This window comes from Corythoichthys intestinalis, chromosome 13 (assembly GCF_030265065.1).
Source record: "Corythoichthys intestinalis isolate RoL2023-P3 chromosome 13, ASM3026506v1, whole genome shotgun sequence".
In the NCBI taxonomy this organism is placed as follows: domain Eukaryota; kingdom Metazoa; phylum Chordata; class Actinopteri; order Syngnathiformes; family Syngnathidae; genus Corythoichthys; species Corythoichthys intestinalis.
Genome location: NC_080407.1, coordinates 8,614,451 through 8,639,074, shown reverse-complemented (window position 1 = coordinate 8,639,074; position 24,624 = coordinate 8,614,451). Strand labels below are relative to the sequence as shown.

Genomic DNA, 24,624 nt, shown 5'->3' with positions numbered 1-24,624 from the left:
TTAAAAATTAATTAATCGCAATTAATCGCAATTCAAACCATCTATAAAATATGCCATATTTTTCTGTAAATTATTGTTGGAAAGATAAGACACAAGATGGATATATACATTCAACATACGTACTGTATTTCTTTATTATAACAATAAATCAACAAGATGGCATTACCGTTATTAACATTCTGTGAAACCGATCCATGGATAGAAAGACGTGTAGTTCTTAAAAGATAAATGTTAGTACAAGTTATTGAACTTTTATATTAAAACCCCTCTAAATGTTTAAAATTTGTAAAATTTTCAAAAAATAAACTAGTAGCCCGCCATTGTTGATGTCAATAATTACTTATACAATACTCATGGATGCTGAAGCCCATAAAATCAGTCGCACCCAAGCACCAACAGAGGGCGACAAAACTCCCCAAAAACACAACAAGTACACATTTCACTGTACTGTCATTTTAATCTGTTTGAGCGGGGGCATTTGTGCGTTAATTGCGTCAAATATTTTCACGTGATTAATTTAAAAAATTACCGCCCGTTAACGCGAAAATTTTGACAGCCTTAGAAAAAATATCAAAAAATGGCTCAGTGGCGCCCCCTGGAATTTAAAAAAAAAAAGCCTCTCCATTTAGGTTTTTTCAACATAGAGCAATTAAATTTGGGGAGTCGATACCTTGTATAAAAATGCTTCAAAAAGTCTCTTGCACCCATATTCCAAACCCAACAGGAAATCGGGTATTTTGAATTGAATATTGAAAAACATGCCATTTTTGTCTAAAACCAGGGTGCATGTTTGAGACCATTGCACTAAGGCAGTTAGTTGGATCCTCCTCAAAATTGGTGAGACTCTACATGAGACATATGAGATGTTAAGTTATCAAAATGGTGAGTTTTCATTCACGGGCCTGACCTGGGCGGAGTACTAAAGTCGGGCTTATTTGCGGATTAGGGTTTAGGGTTAGGGCTTCTTCAGGGCAAATGAAAATGGCCAATTTGAAGTTCTGAACATGCTTAAAAACTCAACAAAATTTGCACATATCAAAATTTGCACATATCAAAATGGTGAGTTTTCATTCACGGGCCTGACCTGTGCGGGGTACCAAAGTTGGACATTTTTTGGTGTTTAGGGTGAGGGTTTTGGGCTTAGGGTTAGGGCTTCTTCATGGCAAATGAAAATGGCCAATTTAATTAGTTATTTTTCATATTAGGTGGTTGTTATGTCTTATTTCCTTGTATTATTCTTTTTTCATGGCAAATGAAAAGGACCCTTGCTTTTTTGACATTATGTCGAAGTGTAGGCCAAATATATTTAGCATCCCCAAAAAAAAATCACCGAAAAGAAATTGGAAAAATCGATACACTCGCCCTCGGGCCCGTTGAGTCCTGCTTGCAGGGCTAGTTAGGGCCCAAGCACTAAGCGTGCGAAGGCCCTATTGTTTTGCAAAGGATTATTATTATTTATTTATTATTATTATTTTTTAGGGCAAATGAAAACAGCCAATTAGGAGGCCTGAACATGCACGAAAAGTCACCAAAATTTGCACATACGTGCGGAAAATTGTAAATTTCGATAATTTTGCAACGTTGCAAAAAAATCTAACAAAATGGCCTATAACATTAGGGTCTGTCAGCGTAGAGCGATGAAATTTGGGGAGTCTATACCTTGTCCAAAACCGCTCCAAAAAAAGCATTGGCACCCATATTCCAAACCCAACAGGAAATCGGTTATTTTGGATGGAATATGAAATTTTTATCGATTTACAGGGTGCACATTTGAGACCTTTTCGCCAAGGGAGTTTGTTGGATCATCTTCAAAATTGGTGAGACTGTTCAGGAGACATATGAGATCTTAAGTTTTTAAAATGGTGCGTTTTCATTCACAGGTCTGACCTGTGCGTGGTGCCAAAGTCGGCCATTTTTTCGGCAAAATGACAAATTCAGTAAATGACTAATAGCTCCTTGACACAACGTTCAATCTTTTTCATATCTGGCATGTATGTGCGGGATCCCACCCTTAACACGAGTGCATTGAAATATTACCCATTAGGCCTAGCGCCCACTAGTGAGAACAGGAAATGCCTTTTTTTATGAAACTGGCTGCTCCTCCAAGGAAAAAAAAATCTATTCACCTGAAACCTGCACCAGGGGAGCCATAAGACATGTATTCAGGTGCCTGATTGAAAAATACTGAGGTTTGGTTGAAGCAGAAGGGTCCAACAGAAGTGAACATGACTGAAGCCATTTCGTCTCACCACAAGTTTTGAACAATCATAACTTGGAAGATCTAAAACATATCTGCGCCAAACATCTTGTGCTTGTTGAGTCATACTCTGAAGGGTCCTGTAGGGGTCATTTGCATCAACCCTACAGCGCCGACTAGTGGCAAGAGAAAGTCACTCATTTTTCTAATATATGTCCAGTTCTTTTCAGGTTGGTCATTATAGTTTCAAGACCTTTTGAAATATTTTACGGCCCATGTCCACATGTCTGTCTGTTTCCGTGACGACCCTTTGTTCGCCATTAAAAGGAAACATCTTTTTTCAGAGCCTCAGGCAGCTTATAGAGCCACAGAATTTGGCACACTTGGTCGAATTGGCCCAGTTAGAAGATTCATTTTCGTTTTGAATTAGGGCTTGGCTGCACAGCTCAGTAGGAGCTCCTTTTTTGTAGTACTCTCTCCAATAAGGGTTTTTCTCTCTTAGTGTGTGAATGTAAAGAGGCGACTTTCGAGCATGTTAGGTTCTAATGAGATGATTAGAGGATCTGCCACCACCCTGACCTGCACACTGTCCGAGTTGCGCTAGATTGCGAGGGCCCGTTCAGTCCTGCTTGCACGCCTAGTGAATATTGTATTGCAAACGCACGTTTCTTGGCAGTATGGCAGCTAATTCAGCTTCTTTGCACTTTGCTGCCATCTTGTGGCAATTTCGTCTAAGGGACTCGAGTTGGCCATTTTGTTCTTAATAGTAGTCATTTTTCTTATCAACCGTGGAAGCAACGTTTTTTTTACACATCAATTAGTGTCTAAACATCGTGTGGAATTTGAATGTTCAAATTTTATTGATAAAGTACCAGGATATATAGGTCAGCTGACATACAGAAAAATTGCAATCATATTTTTGGACTTTGAAAATGGAGGCGTTTCTGCCGCCCCCCTCCCAAGTCGAGGGTCTCCTCAGAAGAAGACGAGTAACTAATCTGCACACAAACTCGTATGGTGGTTTGATCAAAATTCCTACGAACACACTGTAACCCTGAGGTTTACCATCATGTTTTATTTCCTACAAGTGGTACAGTCCAGTAAGGTTAAATAATTCGGCAAATGCTAAAAATGAGAAACTTTCCAAGGGAATTAAGGGTAAATAAATGAAAAACATTTACATTTTTATGTCTGTGTATAACAAAATAATGTTTATGCTTGAAGGACGCCTTAATTTACATTGAAAGTTTCCCATTTGGAGTATTTCCAGAATTTTCCAAGCCCTGCTATTCAGATGGCAATCTACTGGTAATAAGGTCGGTAGCGGCCCTGATCCGGGTGATGGGGCCCGGGTGGGGGACCCTGCATCCGCGGAGGAGGCGGCCCCCTCGGTGCGGGCCACATTCCGGGGCTGAGACCTCCCGGTTGGTTGAAAGGCGGGCTCAGGGTGCCCTGGTCTTCGGGAAACTGTTGCATGGAATTAGGATTGTAATGATGAGGAGGGGGTGCGTTCACAGGGGGTCCGCTGTGTTGGAGCGGCGGTCCCGGGGGCGGGTGGTTCATGTAAGGAGGCATTTGGCCCATGATGTGACCCGGCGGTGGGGTAATAGGTGGCGGCGCCGTGGACATCGGGGGCGGCGGGGCCTGATTGTACACCATGTGGGGCGTACCAGAGCCTTGGGGCGGGTGCTGCATGGGGTGGCTGATGGGTGGAGGAGGGGGTGGTGGCCCGAAGTGCTGCTGCGGTGGCGGCGGCATCATATGGTGGGCGTGTGAAACCACCGGCGGCTGGCCGGGATAGTCCCCGGGCCGGTGGTGGGGGGGCTGACCCGGACCCGGGCCAGAGGATGAGTCGTCCTGGATGGGCACGGTGATGAGGTTGCTGTGTTTGCGCGTGGTCACCGTAGCGATGCGGTACGTCTCAGGCGGTCCGTCGTGCGGTCCAGAGGGAGGCGGCTGCCCGTAGGGGTCGTGGCCGCCGTGGGGGTGCTGGTTAGGCATGTGCACGTGGTTCTTGGTCATGTGGGGCGGGGGTACGCGGAACCGCTCGGGCACGTCGGAGGTCGGAGGCAGGTGCACGGGCTCCTGACGGCTGGACGACGACTTGGCCGACCTCAAATGGCGGTGGTTGACGTGGGCCTGGAGGTCCCGCTGAGACAGGTAGGTGCGTTTGCAGCCCGACACCACGCTGCACATGTACAGGGTGCCGCGCTGGCACTGCTCGATACGCTGCACTAGGTCTGTGCAGCTGTACATGGTCAGACTGGGAGGAAAACATTTTCAAATGTTATTACTGCCAATTTTATGATTTAATTTGAGTGTTCTCGTCTCACCCAGGGCACATCTTCTCGCCATTCTTCTCATGCAGCAAAGCACACTCGTAGCAGAAGACATGTTTGCAGGGAATCTAGTAAGTGGAATGAAGTTAACCACGCGTATTTTTGCCGTTTCTGTGAGAAAATGTTACTTACCATACGTCCGTATAGTTGGATGGGGAGTCCGCATTTGTCACAGAAGTGAATTGGGACTTCATCTCGCTCACCGATCAGATTCAACTGTTGCCGGGGGCAATAAGAGATGAGAATATATTTGCACTAACGATGTCCGATCGATCGGTTCCGATCACGTTATTTTCAAATCGGACATGCCTTTTTTTAATATGTATATATTTTTTAATAAAATCGTTTTCTAATTGTATTTAACGTTACAGACAAAATGTCTTACATTCATCCAGAGTCTTCAGTTTTGGCTTAAAGTAGGGCTATCAAATTTATCGCGTAAACGGCGGTCTTTTTTTTTTTTTTAAAGTAATCACGTTAAAATATTAAATGCAATTAACGCATGCGCTGCACGACCCACTCACGCATTGTCGTGTTCAATCTAAAATTACGCCGATTTACCGCTATATAGAGCTAACGGGCAGCGTTTGATGAGAAGAGAGAATTTTGGCAGTCTTTAGAGCCTCTTTTTAATTGGCTAAAACCTTATAATCCCTCTCTCAACATTTAGAAATGTCGTGGGAAGCAATGTGGGGAAGAACGAGTGGTTGATCATTTCCTTAACCCCCTATGTTACTTCCCAACGCAGAGAAGATATATCAATTGGTGGCACTACTAGGGCTGCAGCTATCGATTATTTTAGTAGTCGATTAATCGAGTAATCGGATAAAGAACACAAAAAATTAAAATACCTGAGCCTCAAACAGTATAAAAAAAGAAATGAGGATCTATGTACAACAAAAGAACAATTGGCTAAAGTCCACTAGCTTAAATGCTATAATATGCTAACATTTTTTTTTTTTTTTACAATGCTTTTAACAAATGGTCCAGACACGTATTGCCCCGCAAAAAAACCCCAAAAAACGGCCAAATGTACCTGTAAATTACGAATGCATTAAAAAAATTTTTTGCTCAAACAAAACTCAGCTTATGTTGGTCGTAACAGGGAACAGCTGGATTCTGCCACGTGAAATGAAGCAGGCTAGAGGGCAGTGTATCCGCCAAAATCAATCAAACTAAATGCAAATACTTTCAAAACAAACCATGACAACGCCACTTTAACTAAACGAATACTCGAAGCAGCAATTTTTAATTCGAATCTTTTTTTTCTAATCGAATAATCGATTAATCGTTGCAGCACTAGCCACTCCGCACGGTCATGGTTGCACTTCCCATTATGCATTTGGCCAGAACAGTTAAATGGCTACAGTATCATTTACTGAAAGCTCAACAAATACACTAGATGGCAATATTTAGTCACAATATACAAAGTCACATTTATCCTTTAAGAATTACAAGTCTTTCTATCCGTGGATCCCTCTCACAGAAAGAATGTTAATAATGTAAATGCCATCTTGAGGATTTATTGTCATAATAAACAAATACAGTACTTATGTACTGGATGTTGAATGTATATATTCGTCCGAGTTTTATTCATTTTTTTCTTAATGCATTGCCAAAATGTATATGATCGGGAAAAATCATCGGGAATGATTGGAATTGAATCGGGAGCAAAAAAAAAAAAAAAGCTATCAGATCGGGAAATATCGGGATCGGCAGATACTCAAACTAAAACGATCGGGATCGGATCGGGAGCAAAAAAACATGATCGGAACAACTCTAATCTTTATACCTTATGGTCCCAAAAGAGCGGCTGGGGGTATCTCCTCTGGGCAGCAAACAAATCTCCAGCTTTTCCTCCAAACTCAAACTTCTCTTGCTTGAAGCCAAAGTTATCTGTGACACACACACACACAAAAACGAAGGATTAATCCAACAAAAAGTCGGGTGATGGGGCTGTCCTAAAAACACGTACCATCTTTTTCTGCCGCTTCACTTTTTAGCAGTGGTCTGTTGCTGGGTCTCTGGACGCGGGGTGGAGGTTTGATCCTCAAGGGGGGCTTGGAGATCAGCTTGATGGGGATGCGCTTGCGGACGTCCGGACCGCCCAAACTCCCAGATCCGTCACTTCCTTGGAGATCATTGTCTGCAGAGGAAAAATACCCGTAAACCTTAAAAATTGCAATATTTCCCAGTCTTAATTCAGCATTGTGTCAAATTCTACTGTCATTTCTAGAAGCGTCAATGCTAACTCGTAGCATTTGCATTTGAGACGTAAAAAAAACGTAGCGGCATCAAAGTTTGAATACGGATTGACTCCCAAATAAATTTCACTTTGTTACATTTTAACTAACATCAAACGTTTAGATGTCGATCACTTTTATCCATAGTTAAGGGGCTCATTGGCTTGTTCATGCTAAGCTAGCCCACGCTAAACGGATCGCGAGCTTCCGAAATCTAAGAAAACGTCATACAGCAAACGATTGACTTCTTGATATAGAATTGCTACAATCTGAAGTGATAATTATTTGCAAAAAATCTATCAAAATAGCAGCGAATTGCGGAGGGTGAAAGAGGAAACAACAATTACCGCTTTGGTCCATGTTAAAAGCGAGCAGCCCCGGTGCATTGTGGGATTAGGAGATAGGGAGGGAAGGAAGGAAGGAAAGAGGTTAAGTCATGACACATGTTATACGTTTTTACGTTTACAGCTCATAATTCTTTGTCAGTGAAACTGAGTTTAATTGAATTAATTGAATAAATGTTGTCGATAGGTGTAAACGTGCATACGTGAGGTGGGGGTGAAATTGGGGGTGAAAAACGAGGGGCAAAACATTTATAAGCGTCTGCAGAATTATTTTTTTTATTGTATTCAAGCGATTCTCATTTCTTAATTCTCTTTTTTTCTTTGTGAAAGTACTTTAAAAAAAGGAAAATCTGGTCAAATTTTCAAGAGCACTAACTAAGGTAACGTAATTTGATATATATATTTTTAAATGGTGTATATAATCTTCGTCCAATTTCATTTTGGAAAGAATTTTGAAGTTTGAACGGCTTGAAATTGAAACATTGGGAAAGAGAAGCAAAAATGATGCACATATTTATCGTTTTTTGATCCTACATAGCATTATTATAGTTTATTTCATACAATAATACCGCTAAATCATAAGAATAATTTCTAAATATCCATTTTGTGCTGATTTCCGTGGTCGAGCCAGAATGCACGCTCCCGCTTGGCACTAGTGCGCGTGTCCGCCACCCCGCGTCGCCATTTTGACTCGAAAAAATATGACTGAGTTTTTCCTGCTTTGCATGCTAAACTTAGCTCCGCGTTTGGATAACGTCCGAATCAAACGCGTTCCGTCCGAAACGACACCCACCGGGGCCGTCGATGCCCGACAATCTTCCCGCGGCCCGGTAACTGCCTCTCGGAGGGGATTTTAAAAGCCACGTTCTTGACTTCACGTCGAAGGCTAACTTGAAGCTAACAGGCAGACTGCCGTACTGTCGCAGGCTGGTCGTGTTCTTCAAAACAAATCACTAGACAAGGCTCATGCATTCAAGCTAACGTGGCTAATCGTTAGCTTGGGGGGCAGTCTAGCAACTAAGGGGGGAGGGAAAAAAACAGCTCCCGTAGCGATTGAAAGCTACGAGAAAGAAGAAACAACACAAGGGAGATATTCAATAAAAGGTAAGTTTTTGGTAGAGGTATAAAAAGTGAATACTGTACTCAACTGGGTCACAAAGTTGACCCTAAAGTTGTTTGTGTGTGTCGAGAGGGTGGGGGCTAACTCGGCTAACTCCGCTTAATGTGAACCGTGGCGGCTAATTAGCTTCCGCGCGAACCTCAACGTAAAAGGAGGAACTAAAGCTAAAACTTAATCGAACAAGTTGCCACTCCAACGCTAACGTTAGCGCGCCGACCACTCGCCTAACTTAAACCAAATGCGTTCATTTGAGTGGCTACTTAAGGGCAGTTAACGTCACCTCGGCGCCATTGTAAGTCGGGTGCCATTTGGGTGAACGCCGTGTTAAAAAAACAAAAAAAAAAACATCTAATGTACCTCACAATTGCGTCAGTGTATATTACTAGGTGTTATTTTCGAAAAGACAGGCCGATAAGAGTGGCTGCCGATCCACGTGCTGTTAACGATAAATAAACTGTTAATTTCAAGTAGGAAAAAAAAAGATACATGTACAGTGTCTTCAAATCTAGACAATCACAATGTTCCTTATGCTACATTAAAGGTTTGAGTAAACAAATTAGAACCAGGTTGTCAGTATTGCCTTTGAGGCCAAGATTTCCTCTACACTATCCCCACGATAGTACTGACAAATATAACATGTTTTTATCAGGCAATTACGTGTGATTAATTAACTAGTTGATATATCTACTACATGCATATATATATATATATATACAACCCCTAGCAAAAAGTATGGAATCACCAGTGTCGGACGAGCACTCATTCAGACATTTTATCATGTAAAAACTCCGGTAAAAAGTAGAGGTGCAGGATAATTATCGGACCGACAATTATCGGTCCGATAATGGGAATTATGACGTCATCCCAATAAATCCAATAACATTATATATTATCGGGCCGATCGATATTTATTTTGGCACGGTGTCGGTGGATTGGGATGTGTGCGTTTGAGTTGTTTCATGGACCAAGATCACAAAAGTCTCCTCTCCTCTTGCACCAAATGTTTAATCTGCTGACAAAGCATAATACCTGTTGGGTTTATATTTGTTTTAGTTCAGCACTCATTGTTCAGGGGAACACATTATCAATAATATTTACTAATAGATGGTGATTGACTCAAATTGTATTTATTTGAAAAAATAAATATGGGCACTCTATTTGAAGTCAAAACTAGAGGTGGGAATCTTTGGGCTCCTAACGATTCGATTACGATTCAGAGGCTACGATTCAATTATAAATCGATTATTGATGACACCCCCACAGTTACAAAAACTGTTAAAAAAAAAAAAAAAAAAAAAGCCTCGCAGGCTTAAATAAACGACTATTTCAGTATCAAGTTAACAGTTAAAAACAATAATATACTCAAATCCCCATTCTGGATCAGCAGCTTTAAACTGCATTAACTTAATTTAATGTTGTGAATCAACCGTTAAAGTTGTTAAAATTGCTCCCGTTATTCCATAATTTCCCTTTTGTCCACTTTCGACATGTGAAAGTTTTAAAACTATTTTAAAGATAGATTCAAGTCAATATTTTACCGATTTAGGAGTATTTTAGATAAAACGTTAATTAGGTTCGCTTGGAAGGTTCGCTACAACAGCCTTTCAGGGAAGTCTACTGCTTTAGAATGGCGGCCGTTTACTAACGCCGGCATCTAACTTTCTGTACATGTGAGTCTCTTTTGCATCTAGTCCTATATAAATGATATCTACCGTAACATTATGTGGACGTACTTTGTAGCAGCTGTCAGCAGCAGTCAGGTATGTTGTTTTTTTTTTATCTCGTGGCATGAGTTGAGCTAGAGCCGTGAGTTAAGCATTGGCATTACCCGAGGGGCCGGGTAATGAGAAGCATGATGTTTAGCTACTCTCGCTTTGTTCCTCATTTCGTCCCGAAGACCGTGCGGCGCGCTGAGTGTGTTGTACTTCAGCTTTACTTGGCATATTTCAATAATCGGAATTTGGATGTTTGTGAATCGTTCTCGAATCTTCCACGGCCGAATTGCGAATAATCTAAGAATCGGAAATTTTGCACACCTCTAATATCTACCATAGCCCTATGTTGCCGTATGTTTGTAGCAACTAGCAACTGGGCGCTGTTTGTAGCGGCTGATGGCCGCAGTCAGGTATTACTGTTATTTTATTTTATTTTTTTTAATCTAGCGGCATGAGTTGAACATGATATTTACTCTCGGTCCGTTCCTCATTGCGTCCTGAAGACTGCGCTGTGTTTTATGCACCACCTCTGGCTTTTATGACAGCTTGCAGTCTCTGAGGCATGGCCTTGATGATTATTCGTCATCAATTTGGTGCCAACTCTTTGATTGCAGTTGCCAGACCATCCTTGCTTGTTGGAGCCCGAGCTGTGGACCATTACCCCCCCCCCCCCCCATTTCGACCACAGGTTTTCAATAGGGTTCAAATCTGGGCTATTAGTAGGCCATGACATTGACTGGATGAGTCTTTCTCCAAGGAATGCTTTAACAGTTTTAGCTCTGTGGCATGATGCATTGTCATCTTGGAAAATGGCACACATTTTCAATTGAAGGGATAAGAAAGCTGTATAACATTTCAATGTGAACTTATGCATTTATTGAATATTTAACCACAGCCATCTCCCCAGTGACTTTGCCTGACATGCAGCCCCATATCATCAAGGACTGAGGGAATTGTGATGCTTTCTTCAGGCAGTCATCTTTGTAAATCTCACTGGAACAGCACCAAACCAAAGTTCCAGCACCATCAACTTGTCCTGTGTAGATTCTTGACTCTTGACAAGGTGCTGGAGTCAAGAGTCGTGTCTGAGTGAGTGCTTGTCCGAGACTGGTGATTCCATAATTTTTGCTAGGGGTTGTCGTATGATTAATAGAACAATAAAGTTAGCCTCATATCAAATTGTTCTCACAGTAACAAACTGCAATTTATCATGCTGAAATCATAATTAAAGTAAATATTTGTTACGTGTATCTAAAATAATACAGTGACTAAACAAACACGTAAGTAAAATGTGCTACTCAACCGGAATTGCGCGCGGTCATGTTTAATGCCATTCCTGGATGGTAATGAGCCACGCATTCATGAAAACAATCAGTCAAACTCTTTCACGCTTACATTATGGTTCAAGTAAACAGTAATCCGACCCCCAGTGGTATTTAAGGCTGGGCTTCTAACACCGCTATATTTCTTCAGCCACACTTTGTTGTCTCGGTCCTTTTTGGAAAGGCTCAACTAGCCTTTCTTTAAAACGTTATAGACAAATATCAGGGTTTCCCCTAGGATTTTTTTTTAAAGCTGTGGTGGTGGGCTACATCGGAGTCGGACAGCAGCACCATGTCATTCTACAGTTTCATATCATGACAAATGAGAATTTAATCTTTTAAATACATTTATTTTTTCCAATAAGAACCAAAACAAAGATCTATTTGAAGTAGGGCTGTCAAGCGATTAAAACTTTTAATCGAGTTAATTACAGCTTAAAAATTAATTAAACGTAATTAATCGCAATTCAAACCATCTATAAAATATGCCATATTTTTCTGTGAATTATTGTTGGAATGGAAAGATAAGACACAAGATGGATATATATACATTCAACATACGGTACATAAGTGCTGTATTTGTTTATTATGACAATAAATAAACAAGATGGCATTAACATTATTAACATTCTGTTAAAGCGATCCATGGATAGAAAGACTTGTAGTTCTTAAAAGATAAATGTTAGTACAAGTTATAGAAATTTTATATTAAAACCCCTCTGAATGTTTTCGTTTTAGTAAAATTTGTAAAATTTTCAATCAAAAAATAAACTAGTAGCCCGCTATTGTTGATGTCAATAATTACACAATGCTCATGGGTGCTTAAGCCCATAAAATCAGTCGCACCCAAGTGCCAGCAGAGGGCGACAAAACTCCAAAAAACACAAGTAACAAGTTTGCATTGCACTGGGCTGTCATTTTAATCTGTTTGAGCGGGGCATGTGCGTTAATTGCGTCAAATATTTTAACGTGATTAATTGAAAAAATTAATTACCGCCCGTTATTGCGATAATTTTGACAGCCCTAATTTGAAGTATTTCTTTAGCCTGGCAAATCAAATACTCTATTTCGGAACGGAACGGGCTACATTTACGATGGAGTATTAGCACAAAAAAAAGGACTGCAAGATTAAAGTCGTACTGTTACTATGAGGAAAAAAAGTCGTATTACGTAGGGGTAATGTAGCTGTAAGTCACTAAGGACTTTGCGTACATGTACCTTAGCTGGGAGCCACGACAAAGCATGAGTATAAATCAATCTATGGATAGTAATTTGATGTAGGTTAGGCAAAATATCAAGGATTTCCTTATTTGTAAAACACGTGATGCCTTCAATATTGTTGACTTTAACAGAGGCGTCAACGGTCTTGCGTAAAGTACGTAGCAACATTAGCCCTACGTAATAATACGACTTATTCTCGTCGTAATACAAGATGGGGCCAGTTCAGCTAATTTAGCTAAATAAGCTGCTACATTGGCTACTTTACGTAGCGCGTTTCCGCCGTTAAAATCAACAATATTGAAAGCATTTTGTGTTTTAGAATCGGTTTAACAAATAAGGAAATCCTTAGTATTTTGCCTAATCTACATCAAATTATAATCAATTGAATGATTTACACTAATGCTTCATCATAGCTCAGCTACGGTACATGTATGTAAAATGCGGCTACATGTAATAATACGACTTTTTATCTTGTAACAATAGTACGACTTGCATCTCGTCATCCTTTTTTTTTTTCTCTTTATTTGGCCTTAACATTACCACAACAGTAATAGTCCTTCCATTAACGGCCCTTGTCCGTTGACAACTTAAATCTTTTCCAAACACTTCAAAATAATCATCTGAAATTACAACCAGTGACATCAGCAACGAACAAATGATATGCTAGGACGCGACGATTTGGGTCAAACACGCCATAAAGGACATAAACGTTATGGCAATGTCAATTTAAGGTCATTTTCGCAGGCTTAAACCCTAATGACATTCATTCACTTGAAATATTTTTCTGTGGATTTTTCTCCCGATTTCCAAGTCCGTGATGACGTAGTCTGGCACAAGCTTGCAACCGAAGAACCGATGTGATTTTCAAAATAAAGTGTGTAAAGGCTCAATTTGTATTTGGCATGCTGTTTCAGAAGACTTTTGGCAAATTGTGCGTATATAATCAGCTATGTATATTCAGAAGTATTGTTAAATTATACCATAGACTTCATAATATATTGACACAACACGGGGTGCAGGGCCAATCCGTAGGGGGCCTATTTTCAAAAAATTCAATTTTCAAAACCAACGCTGCTACCGACCTAAAACCAAAACAGGCACCTACCTTAGCCATATATGAGTCTCCATGAGGAGCGGCATCAAAAAATTAAGTCGTTTCCTTATAAAATCCCGATTATGTTTTATATAGCTATAACAAAACTTAAAATGGCTAATGGCAAAACTTAAAATGGATATAAAGTTCTCAGATTTTACACGCGATACACAAAAATCACCAGATGCAGAGATAATCACCTATATTTTCAGGATCGATAGCAATATTTAACATAAGTTTTTGCCAAAATATCAACGTAAATTTCGATCTTCACATCAGAAACTTAATACTTGAGGAAAACATGCAGAATCAATTATAAATAATTTAGAAAACAGATTAATAAATTCTGTATGCAATCACAATTTATAGAATAGAATAGCCCTTTATTGTCATTATAAAGTTGTATAGTTAATTATATAGTTGTAGTGAATGAGGCTAGCAGCCGCCTGGCGTAAAAAGAGCTTTTCTGATGAAAATTCTTGTGAACAAATGCTTAAATCCCCGAATTCTTCATAGATATGGATGTAAAACAGTCTCAATTCTTGGCTAAAATCAAAGAAACCGTGCACTCCGCGTTGATTTTACGTATATTGACAAAGTACAATGCTACCATGTTAACAAATGAGGCTAGCGGCCGCCTGACGTAAACAGCTTTTCTGGTGAAAATTCTTGTGAATAAACGTTTAAATCCCCAAATTCTTCATAGATACGGACCTAAAACAGTCTCGATTCATGGTTAAAAGCAAAAAAGTTAGGGTTTATTTTACGTAAATATGTTGAACTATGATGCCATTGGAGTAGCGGCTGATTTCTCCCATTGATTTTTTTTCACAACGTTTTAAAAATACATGCGTGGTACGAAAAATATAATGATTACCTTGAATCCTCGAACAAATCACTCCTGAGACAATCCTTCCTGTTTGTACGCGGTACAGCTTTCGTACTTCTTCAAAAATCCAATCTTATAAATCCGGCTTGGACATTAGCGTGTGCTGTCTTCGAATGACTATTACTAATTGAAGCTCAGCCCCCTATGGTAAGGCAAGAATGACGAGGGGTCAGGTCAATAGAGTTTTGAAGTCTATGATTATACAAATTAGAATGTATCCTTCAATCTTAAAAAAAAAATCTCACTTGCAAGGTGTGGCAGAGCGCCACAAACTTTTGTGTGATGGGGGAAACCCATTATGAATAACCATATAATTAACTTTGAGTTACTACATTACTCAAATGTTAGTACCTGTACTCAATACGTCCTTGCAAAACCAGCAGTTATGTCCCGTATGTTTTACAAAGGAGCAATAACTGATAAGAAAAATATCTATATACATATGCAACATGTAAAAAAAGGCATTTTACTGCCCTATGGTCATTTTTCCCGCATGATGAATAAAAATGCTGAGATGGCATATCTCCATAGCGACTGCTTTTCTCACACTTTTGTGTTTAGGTTTGTGTGGGAATTTCGACTATACGCCTAGAAAGACAATTCCAGGTATTTGCCACCTACACAATTCTTGTAACTTCTACTTAATAATTTTTAGAACTTCATTCTCATAACATTTGTGGCTTTACTACTTAAATATTGACATTCTGCCAGGCGTGGAATGTCAGGGCAATTGCATTTCCTCAGATTTTTTTTCATCTCGTCCAATTCCACACGTTGTTTGTTGGCAAAAGGCGTCTTTACCATTGTTCCTCTTTTCCTCAACCGTTTTGCGCGCTTTTGCCGATTGTTGTTGATGTTCTCCCGCTGCTTCTATTTTGGATGTAAAAGTCAAGCGTCCGCGGGGAGCACTCGCGAGGTTATTATTGCACTTGTGTACTCTGTAAATGTATGCCAGATGGACGTCGCTCCTGCTGCTGTTGCATGCGCAGGGGAGGGAGGTGAAAATAGAGCGAGAAAAAAGCAGGAAAGCCCTTGATTCGCTATCACTTTCAGCTTTTGCAATTAACAGTCGGAGTTGCACGCCGCTTTTGTAGTTTGGCTCTTCTTTCAACTTTGGTTAAGTCTAGGGCTGCAGCTATCGATTATTTTAGTAGTCGATTAATCGATGAGCTTTGAATAATCGAGTAATCGGAAAAGGAACATGAAAAATTAAAATACCTGAGATGAGCCTCAAACGGTATAAAAAATAAATAAATGAGGATCTATGTACAACAAAAGAACAATTGGCTAAATCTAGCCCGACCCGGCCCGAGGCCGAGGAATTGCAGGCCCGAGCCCGAAAAAACCCGAAATTTTATTTATTGATTTGTAGGCTCGAGCCCGAAAACCCCCAGAAAATGTACGTTTCATTTGTAGGCCCGAGCCCGTTTTATTTGTGAGGACTCAGGAGGAGGAGCAAATGTGGGGATGCAATGCGTGCACGGTTGCGTTTTGTCTTTCGTGTGACCACATTTGTGACGATGCCTATGTGCATAATGATAACAAATTAAAACCTGTCTTTTGTAACAAATTCTCCCAGTTAAACAAGACTGTAAGATGCATCTTCAATAAACATTTTAATCGTTTGTATTTGTGTGTCTGTTCTATCAGCTGGATAGTTCATGCGTCTTTTCCTTGGCAAAATGCAGCAACAGACATATACCGTAATTTCCCGAATATAAGGCGCAGCCGTGTATATTGCGCACCCCAAATTTACTTGTAAAATCTAGGGAAAATTATTGTAAATAGAAGAATACAAGAAAACAGAGCTCGTGTACGGATACAGAAATGTCATTTTACTGGCTGGTGAAACACAGCACAAGCATAGCACATTGGTAGTTCAAAACATTACCATAAACTGACAATATTTACGGTAATAATATGATTTGACAACTTCTCCAACTTACCAGAATCTAGGAAAAAACAAAACAGATGTGACTTTTCTCCTAAAGGCTGCTGTATAACTTGCTCGTTTCATCATGATGAATAAATGTTTCTTCCATGGATTGATACGGTAAAATAAAGGGTGAACGTAAGTCGGAAATCTGTGAGAGCTCATCGCTGTCAACACGACGGTAACAATAGAAATTATTGTTATTTGCTAAGATGGCGGCAAGTCTGTCATTTCGCATCTAGTTCTTTGTATATGTTCCAACGCTGTCGTTGTCTGTCATTTCACATCTAGTTCTACGATATGTGATATCTACCATAGCCATATGTTGCCGTATGTTTGTAGCAACTAGCAACCGGTCGCTGTTTGTAGCGGCTGTCGGCTGCAGCCAGGTATGATTGTTTTTTGTTGTTGTTTTTTTTCATCAAGTGGCATGAGTTGAACAAGATATTTACTCTCGGTCTGTTCCTCATTGCGTTCCGAAGACCGCGGCGTCCCGAAGACCGCGCTGACTGTGTTTTATTTCTGCTTTACCTCGTATAATTCAATAATCGGAATTTGGACGTTTATGAATCTTCCACGGCCGAATCGCGAATAATCTATGAATCGGAAATTTCGCACGCCTGTATTGACGGACACAGGAAGTCTGTGTGTTATGTTTGTTATGGTCCGAGTTGCGGAGCTCAAATGAGTTCAAGAAACTAACTTCTGTGCTTTATGAAGAGTGAAAAAAGCAGAATTTAACACAGACGAAATCATTCGGCCGATTAGAGTGTATTACCGAAACAAAATGGTGACGTCACGTACTGTAATGGTCAGCAACGGGTCGCCGCATACGTTTCTTCAACACAACGTGGCCGTGTCGATAAAAAAAAAATCAGTTTATATACAGTGCCCTCCATAATTATTGGCACCCCTGGTTAAGATGTGTTTTTTAGCTTCTAATATTTTTTTTTTTATTCAAATAATATGGGACCTTAATGGAAAAAAAAAAGAAAAATCCAACCTTCAATACAAGTGCATTTATTCAGTGGGGAAAAAATCCCACATAAAGAAATACTTATTTGACATCAAATAATAAAGGTGGGAATCTTTGGGCACCTAACGATTCGATTACGATTCAGAGACTCCGATTCGTTTATGAATCGATTATTGATGCCCCCCTCCCCCTTATTTTATTTATTATTTTTTTTAATGTTTTGTATATTTGTTCAAAAATCCTCTCAGGCTAAATAAACCAAGCTACTATTTTAGTAACAAGTTACCCGTTAAAAACAGTAAATAAAATACTCAAGTCCCTATTCTCCATCAGCAGCTTTAAAATACATTCAATTAATTTAATGTTGTGAATCAACCGTTAAAGTTGTTAAAATTGTGCCTGTTATTCCATAATTTCCCTCATGTCTACTTTCGACATGTGAAAGTTTTAAAACTGTTTCATCATTTAAAGGTAGATTCAAGTCAAGATTTTGCCGATTTAGGGGTATTTTAGATAAAAAGTAATTAGGTTGTCTACAACAGAGCCTTCTAGAGAAGTCTACTGCTTTAAGATGGCGCCTGTTTACTAGCGCGGGAAAGTCTGTCATTTCACATCTAGTCTAAATATGTGATATGTACCATAGCCGTATTTTGCCGTATGTTTGTAGCAACTAGCATCTGGGTGCTGTTCGTAGCGGCTGACGGCCGCAGTCAGGTATTATTGTTTTTTTTTACCAAGCGGCATTAGCTGCACATGATATTTACTCTCGGTCCGTTCCTCATTGCGTCCCGAAGACCTCGCTGACTGTGTTTTATTTCCGCTTTACCTGGTATAATTCAATAATCGGAATTTGGATGTTTGTGAATCGTTCTCGAATCTTCCACGGCCGAATCGCGAATAATCTAAGAATCGGAAATTTTGCACACCTCTATCAAATAATGTGTGTCACAATTATTGGCACCCCTGGTGTTAATACAAACAAGGTCTGGGGACTGAGATAGCCATGGGAGGAGCTTGATTTTGTGTCTGGTAAACCATTTCTGTGTAGATTTGGTTATGTGTTTAGGGTCATTGTCTTGCTGAAAGACCCAGTGAGGACCCATCTTCAGCTTTCGGGCAGAGGGCAACAGATTTTGATTTAAAATGCCCTTGTATTTCAAAGCATTCATGATGCCATGCACCCTAACAAGGTTCCAAGGGCCTTTGGAAGCGAAACAGCCCCACAGCATCACTGACCCACCCCCATACTTCACAGTGGGTATGAGGTGCTTTTCAGCATGGGCATCTTTCGTGGCAAGCCAGACCCACTTAGAGCATTTGGTTCCAAAAAGCTCAATCATGGTCTCATCTGACCAAAGCACACGGTCCCGGTTGAAGCCTGGGACCGTGTGCGAAATTCGGGTAGGCCCATAAAATACCCCAAAATCAACAGGAAATAACTGAATATCAACAGGTAAATGACCTTAAATGGCCCAAAATTACCACATTGCCTGGCATTGGCTGCCACCGACGGCCATAGACGTTCAATCCGTTTGAAGTGGGAGGGATGGCACCCTCCCAGTTCAAATGGATTGGACGTCTACTCGTGATAAACTCATTCCGATTCACAGCAGAAGCTTGTAAACCGTATCGTATCGTGAGGTACCAAGAGGTTCCCACTCCTAGTCATGGTAGAGGCGTTTGTCATGCGGACATTCATTTCCATTTGTTTGAAAGTAGAAATATTCAACTTCAAATTGTGCCAAATTTGATTTTTTCCTGTCCGTAGGTTATGGTGTGCCTCCCAGTGTCCCATCTCCTAAAGAGGCCTGTGTTTTAAAAGGAGACCCATGCTGATAAATGCCAGGCCTCGCCACGCTTTCTGTCTACACGAACACAAATGCCTGCCTGCCCGCCAGGGAGGTCTGATTAAAGATATCCGCATTTCATTCACTGGTATGTCCCTCATTAGCACCTCCGCAAACAGTTCACGCAAAAGGATTTTCACTTTTTTTTTTCTTTTCTGGCCAGGGCTGTGTTCCCCATCTCGGCGGCCACCATGTTTTGGAAATTTGACCTGCACACCACCTCCCACATCGACCAGCTGCTGGACCGGGAGGACGTGACGCTGCGCGAGCTGATGGAGGAGGACGACGTGCTGCAGGAGTGCAAGGCCCAGAACCGCCGCCTGCTGCTCTTCCTCTCCCAGGACCACTGCATGCAGGAGCTGGTGGGGCTCATCACCACGGAGCCGCCAGCAGACCTGGAAGAGAGGAGTCGCTTTAAGTGAGTAACACGCCCGCGATTCGGCGTCGCCTTGGTTGACGTCTTCTTCCTCGTAGGCTTCCCAACATTGCGTGTGAGCTCCTGACCTCAGATGTGTCCATCATTAACGATAAGCTGGGTGGAGAAGAGTCTCTCCTGGAAGTACTGTACCACTTCCTGGAGCAGGATCCACCCCTCAACCCGCTGCTTGCCAGCTTCTTCAGCAAAACCATCGGCAATCTCATTGCCAGGAAAACGGAAGAGGTAGGCTTCACCCTCGTCAGGAACGCCGCAAATGCGCGCATTTTGGGATTGGTTGTTCCATCTTTGGTCCTTAGGTGATCACCTTTCTCAAGAAGAAGGAAGGCTTCATTGGTCTAGTGCTGAAACACATAGATGCGTCTGCTATGATGGACTTGTTGCTTCGTCTCATCAGTTGTGTAGAGCCAGCCCCCTTGAGGCAGGAGGTCCTCCACGTAAGTGCACCATAGTTTCCGTCAAACATAAAAACTAGAGTTGTGACCGAAAATTCGGCACATAGACTTCATAATATATTGACATGACACGGGGCGTAGGGCCAATCCATAGGGGGCCTATTTTCAAAAACTTAAAATTAGAATATTTTCAAAACCAAAGCTGCTACCTACCTAAAACCAAAACAGGCACCTACCTTAGCCGTATATGAGTCTCCATGAGCAGTGGCATAGAAAAATTCAAAGTATATAAAATCCTGATTATTTTTTCTATAGGTATAACAAAACAAAATGGCTATGAAAATTCTCAGATTTTACACTAGATACACAAAAATCACCAAATGGAGAGATAATCATCTATATTTTCAGGATCAATAGCAGTATTTAACGTGACATGTACCGTATTTTTCGGACTATAAGTCGCAGTTTTCTTTATAGTTTGGCTGGGGGTGCGACTTATACTCTGGAGCGACTTATGTGTGACATTATTAACACATTTTATATAATTTCACATGTTATTTTGGTGTTTTGGAGTGACACTGATGGTTTGGTAAACTTGCTAGCATGTTCTTTATGCCATAGTTATCTGAATAACTCTTAATAGCTACGTTACGTTAACATACCGTCCATGTTCGCATTTCGTTGTTCATGCATCATGTGACATTATCATACTGTACACTTGTTCAGCATATTGTTCTCTATTGTATTTTTATTTTAACCCTTTAATGCCTGCAATATGAAGCAATTGTCAGAGAATCACAAAATTTGAAAAATAAAGGCCTTAATGAAACCTTTTTTTTTTTTTTTTTTTTTTTTTTTTTTTACAAATTTGTAAAAAAGAAAAAAAATATGTGTAATAAGTAGAGGTGGGAATCTTTGGGCACCTTACGATTCAGAGGCTCCGATTCGATTATAACACGATTATTGATGCACCCCCCCCTATTTTTTTTAATGTTTTGTACATTTGTTCCAAAATTGTTCAAAAATTCTCTCAGGCTAAACCAAACTACTACTTCAGTATCAAGTTAACAGTTAATAACAGTAAATAAAATACTCAGTCCCCATTCTGTATCAGCAGCTTTAAACTACATTCAATTAATTTAATGTTGTGAATCAACCATTACAGTTGTTAAAATTGCTCCCGTTATTCCATAATTTCCCTTCTGTCTACTTTTGACATGTCAAAGTTTTAAAACTGTTTCATCATTTAAAGATGGATTCAAGACAAGATTTTGCCGATTTAGGAGTATTTTAGATAAAAAGTTAATTAGGTTCGCTGCAACAAAGCCTTCAAGCGAAGTCTACTGCTTTAAGATGGCGGCTGTTTACTAACGCCGGCAAGTATCTCATTACACATCTCTGTTCAATAATATATGTTCTAACACCGCCGTTGTCTGTCATTATGCATCTAGCTCTACATATAAATGATATCTACTGTAGCCGTATGTTTGTAGCAACTAGCAACTGGGCGTTGTTTGTAGCGGCTGACGGCCACAGTCAGGTATGATTGTTTTTTTTTTTTTTTATCTAGCGGCATGAGTTGAACATGATATTTACTCTCGGTCCGTTCCTCATTGCGTCCCAAAGACCGCGCTGACTGTGTTTTACTTCCGCTTTACCTGGTATAATTCAATAATCGGAATTTGGATGTTTTTGAATCGTTTTCGAATTTTCCGCGGCCGAATCGCTAATCATCCAAGAATCGGAAATTTCGCACGCCTCTAGTAATAAGCGCTAGAATATCTATAACCCTTGCTGTTTTTTTCATGGAACCTGCAGATGCATGAGTTGACTTGCATCCATTATTTATTTATTTATTTTTTTCTGAGGTAAGATATTTCAAAATTCTGAATTGGTCTCAAAATCATGAAATTCTAAGTGTATCAAATGTGATACATTTGGCCAGAAGGTGTTAAATTGCCTTTCAAGATGACATATCTGTTCTATGTGTTGGCTTTAATCAAGTAAATTTCCCCCAAAATTGAGACTTATACTCCGGTGCGACGTATATATGTCTTTTTCCTCTTCGTTGGGCATTTTTATGGCTGGTGCGACTTATACTCAGGTGCGACTTAGTCCGAAAAGTATGGAATATGTTTTTGCCCAAAATAGCCACTTAAATTTAATTCAACAGCTATTTAATCACTCAATTTTCACATCAGAAACTTTATAATTGAATCTGCATGTTTTCCTCAAGTATTAATAATTTTCAAATAGATTATTGATAAATTTTATATGTAATCACAACCTATTATAGAATAGAATAGCCCATTATTGTCATTATACAGTTCTATAGTTAGTTACCGTATTGGCCCGAATATAAGACGGCCCTTATTATAAGACGACCCCCCCCTTTTTTCTAGACTCAAATTTGAAAAAAGACTTTTTGAACACAATTAATTTTTATACAGAAAAGAATTACAGTACATCTGAAGTAAATGATTATAACAATATATTTGAGAGAAAAAGCATGTTGTTTTGCCTCATTCAAATCTAAATATCTGAACATTTAAATAGGTAAACTAAAGTGCAATCACATTCGTAAATGAATGGCTTCTGGTTTTTGAAATGTAAATGAACCACTCTATTGTGATAAAACAACAACATTGCAATAACTGCATTAACCGTTAAAGTGAAGTCTAACTGTAACTGCAGTCTTGAAACAAATCTGAATAAAGAAAAACTATTGCAATAAAATTAACTGGTTAAACTTGAGAGTAGCTGAGATCTATCATGACAGAACATCGCTTCAATGATATCTGGCGCCATCTAGCGTCGTGAATGGGTATAACGTCTAGACTGCGAATATAAGACGACCCCACTTTTTCAGTCTTATTTCAATGCAAAAAACACAGTCTTACATTCGGGCCAATGCGGTATATAGTTTTAGTGAATGAGGCTAGCGGCCGCCTGATGTAAACGTAGGTTTTCTGGTGAAAATTCTTGTGAATAAATGCTTAAATCCCAGAATTCTTCATAGATATGGACGTAAAACAGTCTCGATCCTTGATTAAAAGCAAAGAAACCATGCAGTTAGCGTTTATTTCACGTAAATATGTCGAATTACAATGCTACTCTGTTAGCGAATGAGGCTAGCAGCTGCGTGATGTAAACAGCTTTTCTGGCGAAAATTCTTGTGAATAAATGCTTAAATCCCCGAATTTTTCATAGATATGGACGTAAAACAGTCTCAATTCTTTGTCAAAAGCAAAAAAAACCAAAACGTGCAGTTAGCGTTCATTTTACATAATTATGGTGAACTATGATGCCAATGCAGTAGTGGCTGTTTCTCCCACTCATTTTTTTCACAACATTTAAAAATGCATGTATGGTACGAAAAATAAAATTATTACTTGAATCATGGAACAAATCACTCCTGAGACCATCCTTCCTGTTCGTATGCGGTACAGCTTTCTAGGGGTGGACGATATCCATTTTTTAAAACCGATATCGATAACTTCCTGCTCCTCAAAACCGATACCAATATCGATAACCGATAATAAATATATAATTTTTTAAATGTATAACCTGAGTTTTTTAACACCTGGAGTTTAAAAAAAACAAAAAAAAACAAAACTAGTGGTGGATTGAACATAGATTTGCCTTTGAGCTCACCAGATTTTTCATAATGACATGAACAAAACAGTGCGTTTCATTTCTGCACTGCCCGACAGCCAGCTAAGAATGAATTCACTTCCATAAACCACAAGGCTTGGTCTTTTCTTGCTTTTATGGGAAGACACTCGTCTTAATATTGTGAAAGCACAACAGAAAAATACACATATTCAATACTCAATATACAACAAACTGCACAATACGCTTATATACACAACTATTATATGTATAGCATAGCATACTAGCTTGAGCTACTAAAGCATTAGCTGGCTTCTATAACACAACTTATGAAGTTCTGTACATATGACCCTTCACCACAGAAGTAAACTTATATTGCACATCCATATGTTATAGTAAACATAAAACACTAACATATATTTCCGAGGCGGAAAGGTATCAGAAAGCATTCACGACTGTCAATGCTACCGCTAGACACCGCAATGTGTAAGGGATTGAACCAAACTACAGTAACAAAAAATAGATGCAGTGAGTTATTCTGACCAGCAGGTGGGAGCAATGCACCGCAAATGGTCAACTGATTTCCCATACTAGTGTGTAAACTGTAAAAACAGAACAGTACATATTATCGGTCCTATAATAAATGTTATTGGATTTATCGGGATGACGTCATAATTCCTATTATCGGACCAATAATTATCTGTGCACCAGTAATATTAATGCAACTTAAAGTCAATTTATTGTTCTATGTATTGTATCCTTACTTGCACGCAATATGAATCAATTCAAATTTGACTGTTTTTTTTTACCAGTGATAGTTCTTATTAGATGTTTTTACTACCTCATGCAGGATAATCTACATATTGCTTTGTTGACCAACAGTAAGATGGCAGTGACACTTGGCCGCTGAGAGTTACACGGGGTACTTCTTGGCCACCATTT

At 39.7% G+C, this 24,624-nt stretch overlaps 2 protein-coding genes across 5 annotated transcripts in view; one reads left to right on the top strand and one right to left on the bottom strand.

Moving 5' to 3' along the window:
- Positions 1-2,569: 2,569 nt before the first annotated feature.
- Positions 2,570-7,222, bottom strand: cbll1 (Cbl proto-oncogene-like 1, E3 ubiquitin protein ligase). Its single transcript, XM_057855147.1, has 6 exons — positions 7,127-7,222; positions 6,512-6,682; positions 6,329-6,432; positions 4,669-4,752; positions 4,531-4,604; positions 2,570-4,460 (listed from the first exon to the last, which is right to left on the bottom strand). The coding sequence occupies exons 1-6, from the start codon at positions 7,137-7,139 to the stop codon at positions 3,500-3,502; spliced, it is 1,407 nt and encodes a 468-aa protein (XP_057711130.1). The 5' UTR covers positions 7,140-7,222; the 3' UTR covers positions 2,570-3,499.
- Positions 7,223-7,444: 222 nt separating this feature from the next.
- The window catches only part of ppp6r2a (protein phosphatase 6, regulatory subunit 2a), a 33,025-nt gene continuing 15,845 nt past the window's right edge, over positions 7,445-24,624 (top strand). Inside the window, exons 1-6 of one of the 4 annotated variants that reach the window (XM_057855144.1) lie at positions 7,448-8,227; positions 15,045-15,089; positions 19,161-19,327; positions 19,403-19,657; positions 19,714-19,900; positions 19,975-20,112. In XM_057855144.1, the coding sequence (XP_057711127.1) occupies positions 19,431-19,657; positions 19,714-19,900; positions 19,975-20,112 (552 nt within the window). In that variant the 5' untranslated portion in view covers positions 7,448-8,227; positions 15,045-15,089; positions 19,161-19,327; positions 19,403-19,430. Of the gene's footprint in view, positions 8,228-10,731; positions 11,048-15,044; positions 15,090-19,160; positions 19,328-19,402; positions 19,658-19,713; positions 19,901-19,974; positions 20,113-24,624 lie in introns of those variants that run through there. The other 3 variants (XM_057855146.1, XM_057855143.1, XM_057855145.1) reach the window with 3 other exon arrangements.